This window comes from Nanorana parkeri, unplaced genomic scaffold, assembly GCF_000935625.1.
Source record: "Nanorana parkeri isolate BGI_ZX_2015 unplaced genomic scaffold, ASM93562v1 scaffold347, whole genome shotgun sequence".
In the NCBI taxonomy this organism is placed as follows: domain Eukaryota; kingdom Metazoa; phylum Chordata; class Amphibia; order Anura; family Dicroglossidae; genus Nanorana; species Nanorana parkeri.
In genome coordinates, this window is record NW_017306615.1 from 295,078 (window position 1) to 303,812 (window position 8,735).

At 47.8% G+C, this 8,735-nt stretch overlaps 1 protein-coding gene across 1 annotated transcript in view; it reads left to right on the plus strand.

The window, feature by feature from the left end:
* The first annotated feature begins 1,212 nt into the window (after positions 1–1,212).
* Positions 1,213–8,735, plus strand: part of SMIM22 (small integral membrane protein 22) — an 8,365-nt gene continuing 842 nt past the window's right edge. Inside the window, exons 1-2 of the mRNA XM_018558593.1 lie at positions 1,213–1,366; positions 6,703–6,785. Coding sequence (XP_018414095.1) covers positions 1,225–1,366; positions 6,703–6,785 — 225 coding nt within the window. The 5' untranslated portion in view covers positions 1,213–1,224. The remainder of the gene's footprint in view (positions 1,367–6,702; positions 6,786–8,735) is intronic.

Sequence of the window (8,735 nt, forward strand, 5' to 3'; positions counted from 1 at the left end):
TGTGTCCAGGTTTCTGCTGCCATGAAATCCGGACACAGCATTCAAAACCCGAACTGTCCGGGTGAATCCTGGACAGGTGGCAACCCTAGGCGTCTCCCCTGATGGATCGGAAGGAGATCAGCAGACTGCTTCCTCAGCTTCATTGGGGTCCCTAGGTGACATCTTGGAGACCCCTGATGTCTCCATAAAGAGGACCTGTCACAATATATTTGCTATTACATAGGAGGCTTGTTATCCCCCTATGTGATAGCGATAAAGTTGAGCGTATAAAAAAATTGTAAAAATTAAAGTAACAGATTAAAAAAAATAAAAAATGCAAAAAAAATATTTTAAAGTCCCCCGCCCCCACGTGCACGCAAACACGCGCCTACGTGCAAAACCGAAAATTGCACCACACATGTTACATATCGTCGCGAGCGTCGCAGTGAGAGTAATAATTCTAGGCCCATTAATCACTGATAACACTGAACTGATGAGCCGTAAAAGCGATTAAAGCGTCACCTATGGGAAATTTTGGTTATTGTAGTTTTTTTTGTGATTTCACGCGACGCGCGCAATTTTAAGGCTTGACATGTTTGGTATCTATTGACTCGGCGTGACCCGATCTTTTATATTTTACCAAATAATTTTGCATTATATTCTGTTTCTGTGCACTAAAATTCATTTTAGTGTATTTAATCCTAAAAATACCTGTTTGATAAACATTTGCGCAAATACCGGGCGAAATAAAGAATTGCAGCTAGCATTTTTTTATTCTACAGGGCCTCAGCTTTCAGAAAATATATCATTGTTTGGGGGTCCAAAGCTGTTTTTTAGCCAAAAATAAAAATACGGCTCTGTATTAAGTAAAATTTGTACAGATCTGATTCTGTCTTGGTATTGGCCTCCAGTAATCTCCTATCACACACTCATACAGGGAGAAGGGGGGCGGCACTAAGAGCCAATCAGCTGACAAGAACAAAGCTGATAGGAGGATAGAGTAGAATGAGCTGAGAGATGACTTATCAGTCTACTGCTGCTGCCCCTTTGTTGCCCAATCAGCAGACAGTGGGCGTGTCCATGACCAAACTGTGCCACCACTGCAGTTGCTTGGGTCACCATCATAAATTACAATTTAATTGGCAGCTTGAATATTCTGATTCCCGGATCATGTAAATAACATTGTTTTGTTGTAATTTAGGGAAGAGACACCGGCAGAGGTGACCCCCTCCTACCCTCCTCGCCATGTCTAACTCATCGACCGCAGCGAGTATTGAGGACCAGCTGAAGGACCAATGGAACGATGTCCTGGGGCGCATCTCCAGCAAACAGTTCTTCCAGTCGGACTGGGATATCGCCGCCTTTGTCATTTTCTTCGCCTTCATTGGTGAGAATCTTTGACTTCATCTTCTGTTCCCAGTCAATCATCACAAGACATGTAAGCTGCGGAAAAATTCGGTTCGGTTCAGATATTTCGGGATTCGGATCTGAAATTCAATTTGGTTGGTTGGTTTCGGATTCGGGCGAAATCCGGATTTTCGTTAGTTTCGGATGAGTTTAGAAATACTTGTTACAACTACCACAGAAAACCATCTACAGATATTAATACTAAAGCTGAATCTCCCCGACCCGAATGGCATCTGGGATCCAAATTTCCGAATTGCATTCGGGAGCTCCTAATGCCAGGTCTGGGACAGTGGCGTCACAAAGGGAGGTGCGGGGGGTGCAGCACGCACCCAGGTGACACCATTGGAGGGGTGACACTAAAATGACTGACAGTCTTCTTGGTGTCACCCCCTCTAAAAAGTTGGGCACTCAGTCATGGACCGAGAGCCCGACAGTGTCAGGAGAGAGGAGGGGGCACGGCGGGAAATATCTCATCCCGCTAGGTAAACGTCCCCTCCTCTCTGCCGGCGTCCATCACCAAGCGTCAATTGGATTACCGCGACGGCGCGATGACGACACGGCAGGGTGTCACCCTGGTTTGGGAGATATATGCATATATTACTAAAGCTGAGGCTCTCAGACCCGAATGGCATTCTTCAGGAGCTCCCGAATGCAACTCGGTAATTTGGATCCTGAATGCATTTTCGGGTCTGGGTACCTCAGCTTTAGTATTATATGTATATACTGAACACAAATTTTCGTTATGGTAACACGGGAGCCATATACAGATATTAATACTAAAGCATTGGGGAGCTCCTGAATGACATTATTTGTATTCACTGTATATTGCCTTCCATGCAGTGGCGTAACAATCGCCATAGCAACCCAGGCGGCCGCTATGGGGCACAGGCACAGGGTGGCCCAGCCAGGGCATCCCTCTGATTCCGTGTGGGCCGCCTGGGTCACTATGGCATGTAAGGGTGCTGGCTTTCACTGACACAGCTCAGCAGCGGCTGTGAAGATCACTGATTTCCCCTCACAGCTGCTGCGGAGCTGTGTCAGTGACAGCCAGCAGCTGTGGCAGAAGAGGCCGGAGTTCGCAGTGAAGGAGGAGGTGGGGCCCACCTAAGAGCAACCCCGCCTCCTCTTACATCACTGGCCAGCGACCTAAGAGCAGACGGGGCCCGTCGATAGAAGAGGCGGCGCGACCTGGGGACCACAGGGTCGGACAGCGTTGTCAGGTAAGAGGTGTGCAGCCATCTGAGACACTGCAGAGCCCACTATAGAGAGTCTATGGTGGGCTCTGCAGAGTCACTCTCAGGTGGGCTGTTTGGTATATCAGGTGGGCTCTGCAAGTGGCATAACTAGCAATCACGGGGGCCCCATACAAAATATTGCTATGGGGCCCTGTGATTTCTAGTTATTTTTTTATAAATTCTTTATTTCAAACAAAATTTTTCTTTTTTCACATACAAAACAAGTAAGCAACAAAAAAGCACAATACACAACATTTGCCCCCAAGGGCCACGAGAGTATATCGTACACAATCAGTACACAGTGTTATACGTCGCCCGCTCAGGGGCTGAGATAGGTCTTTCTCAGGCAGGTATAAACGAACAAACAGATAAACTTATGTCCCAGCCAATGGCCAGGACTGGGGAAGAGAGGGGTAGGGGGGGAGTTGGTGATCCGTCCAGGTCCATTAGTTACAGAGATACCGTCCCACCTGGGGGTTGCTGACAATCCCTCGAGGGTATGGGACAGGTGAGGGGGAGGGGGTCGGCGGACCAGGGTCTTCGGCATGTCACTGTGCTCGGGAAGTGTTGCGGAGATATGTTAACTGCTTGTTAAGTAGTATGGAGCAGTTTGGTGGGGTCCGGGTATATTAGGCAGGTATACAGGGGGTGTCAAAGATGGGGTGGGTACACATCCCATTGGGAAGTTAGAAGGGAGGGCTAGACTAGGGTTCAGGTTGGTAGAGGGTATCAAGCGTCAGAGCCCTGACGTAGCTCCGTATAGGCCGGGGAGGAGAGAAAATCGATCCAGTAAAACCAAGTGGCTCTGAATTTAGCAGGGGTGTTGTTAAGGGAACTCGTGAGATCCTCCATGAGATAAATCTCGTGTATCCTGTCTAGGCATTGGTTAACTGTTGGGGGTTCAGGTTTCCGCCATAAGGCCGGAATGCATGCCCGGGCGGTGTTGATGAGGTGGCGTATCGGGGAGCGTTTGTAGGATTTTAGGGAGATGGTAGTGCGGTGTAGTAGGTAGAGAGCTGGATCACGCGGGAGCGTGGCGTCCGTGAATTGTTGGGTAGTAGTATGTACTTGGTCACAGAATGTTTGTATGTTTGGGCATGACCAGAATATGATCCGTTGAGTGGATGACGGATGGAATGAAGGTCTGGGCGTGTTGTTTGTGAAGTGCCCTAGCTAGATACTTGCTACATTGATTACTGTATTCATAAAACGTTCGCCTACACTTAGTGAGGGAAGCTTTAACTGTGATTTCTAGTTATGCCCCTGCTTCCATGTTGCCGTAACGAAAATTCGTGTTCAGAACGATGTGGATGCATTAAACCGAAAAACACATCTGATTGGTCCAGAAAAGTCACATGTCCGATTCAGTTCCGTTTTTGAACGAAATTTGGACGGGATCCAAAACTCGGAAACAGACATTTGGATTTGGACACATTCGGATGCATTGGGATTCGGAAATTCGGATGTGTCCGAATGTCCAAATTTTGGAACATTTGTACAAATTTTGATTCGGAAAGAAACGATTTGCAGATGTCTAATCATCACCCTGGTCATGTGACACCTTCCCTCCAAAGAATATCACTTTAAGCCCCGGTCCAGTTCAGCCCCCTCTCATCGCTCAGCCAGGACCGCTAGGTTTTATTTGTGGGGTGCTGCAGATGACCCGGATCCGTGTTTTCCTTTCTGCACATCTGCTGATCCCAATAAAAAGCTTCTTAATGACTCGGCTCTGACTATACGGGGCAGAGAACAGCTTTGCTGAGTGCAATTAATACCAGGAGCCTCGTCCCTCGCTCAGCACTTTCCACGCTCCAAAATTGCTTCTTGTGCGATTTTTTTGCCCAAAAGTCAGCAGAAATGAGACAATTAAACAACAGCTGGACCTCCCCGTACCTTCCATCTGCCAAAGCATCCTATTTTTAAAGGTCAGCTCCACCTGCTTGTTTAGGTTTGCATGGTTGCTGGTGAGCTGAATTGTGCGCTCGCTACTTATTCCTTTCAATGACTTCAGCAATTAGATATTTCCAAAGGAAAAGACCAGCTGCACCCAACTTCAACTCAATTCAAACGCTGGTAGCTTTATGTATCTGGGAAACATGAACAGAAAGCCCACACCTGGGCCCTCCTCATCTGACGCGTTACACTAACAAGGCTGGGCTTACCTGCACCTTTGTGCACATCAAGGGGGAGGTCCCAGATGGGGATTTTTTGTTCATGTTGTCCAGATAATTAAAGTTATCAGAGTTTACATTTTTTTCTTTGGCTTTGTGCAGCCTATGGAACATAGGGCAAGTGGCAGAACTATGGGGTACACTGCTCCCAAGCCCTAAATTGGGAATTCTGGTGGAAATCAGACATGTGCAAATCGTTTCGTTCTGAATCAAAAATCTAAACTCCAACATTCGGACACATCCGAATTTCCGAATCCCAATGCATCCGAATGTGTCCAAATCCGAATTTCCGTTTCCAAATTTCACATCTCGTCCGAACTTCATTCAAAAAAGAAACTGAATCGGACATGTGACTTTTCTGGCCAATCAGATGTGTTTTTCGGTTTAATGCATCCGAATGGGTCTGAACACGAATTTTCATTACGGCAACATTGGAGCCATATACGGTAAATACATATAATACTAAAGCTGAGGCTCCCAGACCCGAATGGCATTCAGGATCCAAATTTTTGGATTGCATTTGGGAGCTCCCCATTCGCATTCGGGTCTGGGAGCCTCAGCTTTAAAAATACATGTATATGGCTCCCAGACCTGAATGGCATTCTGGAGCTCCCAAATGCAATTCGGAAATTCGGATCCCAGATGCCATTCAGGTCTGGGAGATTCAGGTTTAGTATTAATATCTGTATATGGTTTTCTGTGTCATTCGCAATGAATTCTCGTTTGTAAACCCCGAACGAAATTGAATTTCAGACCTGAATCCCGAAATAACGAAATCGAACCGAATTTTTCAGCAGTTTACATGTCTAGTGGAAATATCTCAATGACAGATGTATGGGGTACGCTGGTCCCAAGCCCTGAACTGGGTCACCCTCATGGAATATTAGGTGCCTCATGCCAGAGGGGCTTGCCCAATTCTTGAACTGGGAATTCCGGTGGAAGTATCTCAATGGCAGAAGTGTGTCCACCAGAATTCCCAGTTCAGGGCTTGGGAGCAGCGTACCCCATACTTCTGCCATTGAGATACTTCCACCGGAATTCCCAGTTCAAGAATTGGGAGCAGTGTACCCAATACTTCTGCCATTGAGATGTGTCCACCAGAATTGCCAGTTCAGCGCTTGGGAGCAGCGTATTTCCAGTAGAATTCTTGGTTCAGCCAAACGTCTGCAGTCAATACACATTCAATACATGACAGTACACTGCTTTGGTTATCCATGTTGCTTGGACCCGCCATTGCTTCCTTCTTCCTTTCCCAACCACCTTTAGCGTCCGGGCAAATGAAAGGCAAGGCAAGTGACAGCAGGACATTCTCCACTATGAGCCAGCCTGTCATTGGTCCCGCCTCCCCATTCACCGGCTGCATGTGAGGTTTAAGTGGAGAATGAGGCAGAAGGAACCATTGCGCATTTCATAGGCCTCAGGTACCACGGGGCGGCTGGTCTCCAATAATCATTTATGTTAAAGCAGTTGTCTCTTCTGAGTCAGAGCTAGAGCTCTCCAATCTGCAAGGAGAATGAGCTTTGCTATAGGTCTGACTCAAGGGGCATGTGAGACCTCGGCAGAGAGTTCCACACAGAGAGTGAGGGTCCTTCTCTGCCTCATGCTGGCAGGGGACAGGCTTTTCTACTCTCGCTGTGGCTACTTTCTAAAGGAAACAAACTGCATTGCACATCCTTTTGTTTTGATGCACATTTGTTGCACCTAATAGAGGATATTTTATAGAGATTTGTATTTTTTTTATTTTACTTTAATACAACAACATGAATATGAAAAGGAGGTTTATGTCTATGTCGCCCCCTTTAAATCTGGCTTTGCAGGAGTGCACAAACTCCAAGCAGCCATACTGTATAATGTCGGTGTAAGTGTCCCAGCATGCCCGGCTCTGACTCTCCTCTGACTCTGCTCCCCAGGGCTGATTCTGCTGCTCTGTGTGCTGGTTCTCATCCGATGCTGCTGCTGCTGTTGCTGTGACTGTGACTCCCAAGTGGACAAGGTAACACAAGTCTCTGCTTGCCTGTACTCATGTCATGGGCCTCCTAACCTGATAGCTGTCAGCCCCCCTCCTCCCTCCCGGGGCATGCTAGGTGGGAACTGCTCACCTGCGTTGTGAAGGAATTTAAAGCCCAATTGAAGTTTCAGAAATAGATATTCGGTTTTATAGACATTGGGCTAACAAGCAATTTCTAAATCTAACAACTCTGTCCAATGCACTCTATAATCTGATAGACCTGGTCAGGCCAGCCCCCTTCTCTGGTCAGACATGCCCCCTCTCTTCCTCAGCAATACATGACTGCTTAAAGTGCAACTGAAGCCCAAACTTTTTTTATTTTAGTTTTGGATGGAGTGGAGAGGCATTAGGGCCCGTTCACCCCAGACACAGTGCATTCCGGGCCGATTCTGTCTGGAACGCACTGGACCACATTGCGGCCGGCTCACTATGTTGTGGGGCGGGAGGGGGCGTGGTGGTCCATTGAAGTGGATGACACCATAGCCATGCCCCCCAGCCGCAATGCGATCGGCCGCATGGGAACGTGTGGCACATCAATGCCTGTGTGCCTTCAGCATTTTTTCTGACCGGACCGCAGGCATTGATGTGCTTAGCTATCTCATGCTGGCTGATCGCACTGTGGGCGGAGGGTGCCATTCACGTCAATGGACTGCCACGCCCCCTCCTGCCCCACAGCATAGTGAGTCGGCCGCAATGCAATCCAGTGCGTTCCTGCCAGAATCGCACTGTGTCTGGTGTGAATGGGCCCTTAGACCCCTGTTAAGGTTTTTTTGCTGTCTGTGTCCCTGTTAGGGAGATTCACCCTCTCTATTTGTCCTGGTGAATGTTACTACTGAAAGTAAAAGAAAATCCAAAATGTTGGGGTTGTCATCAGAAAAGGAATACACAGGAAAGTTTCCATTGGGGACACTACTTCTGCAGCATTCTAGGGATTTTCCTCTCTGTGGAGGGATTTCCTCTCACTTCCTGTTGTGGCTATTAGACAGGAAGTGAAGTGAAATCTCCATAATGGGATGCAGATGGCAAAAAACTGCAGGGGTGATAACCCTCCATTACCCTTCAGTTTTACTTTAACGCCCTCCCACATTCAAGAGTGTCCCATATGGCCAGACAGGACATGAATGCGGGCGGGAGTTTTTAAACTGTCAGCATTTTAAACAGCCGGTGATGCCTGTTTATATTCAAGCGCTCAGGCGGCTATAGAGCTGTCCCATTGATTGTATGTGGTTTGCAAGTGTGCTGCCCCCTGCTGCCAATGTTGTGGCCAGCTATCTCAAGCTCTGCTGTCCCCCTCGTGGGGACCCAGGACCGGCACAACGGCTCTCTGAACTGAGATCAGGGGGAGATCAGCACACGTCCTCTCGCTGACCTCCCCTGCAATCTCTGAATGCGGAAGCAATGTGTATTACATCACTCCCGCCTTCAGCCTGACATTTCTCTGGCTTCTGTAACCGGAGAAGAAGCTGGTGAAGCAGATCTCTACTTCATCAGCTTCTTTGGGGGCCCATAAGGGACATTAGGGGTCTAATAGACTCCTGATGTCACCATAAAGGGGACCTGTCAAAATGCAAAACAAAAAAACATATGTAGTACATCTCTGCAATACATGCACAGTTCCCTTTGTTTTATCACTTTAAGGACCCTGCAAGTATAAGGAACATACCTGTTGATCTGCTAGAAATGCAGTCAATGGGGATTAGTCATTGGTCAGCACAGCCACGTGACTGCAATCACCAATGACTGCTCGCTTTTGCCAGCATTGTGTTTCTATACAGCCTTCAGTACTGTGTAGTGACATTATACCGGCTGGCTTGGGCAGAGGGCGATGGTCAACCCTGTAGCATGACTGAGGAGTGGGAAGAGATTGGGGTTGAGGAGTGGGAAGGGGATGGGTTGAGAAGTGGGAAGGGGAGGGGCTGAGGAGGGGGAAGGGGT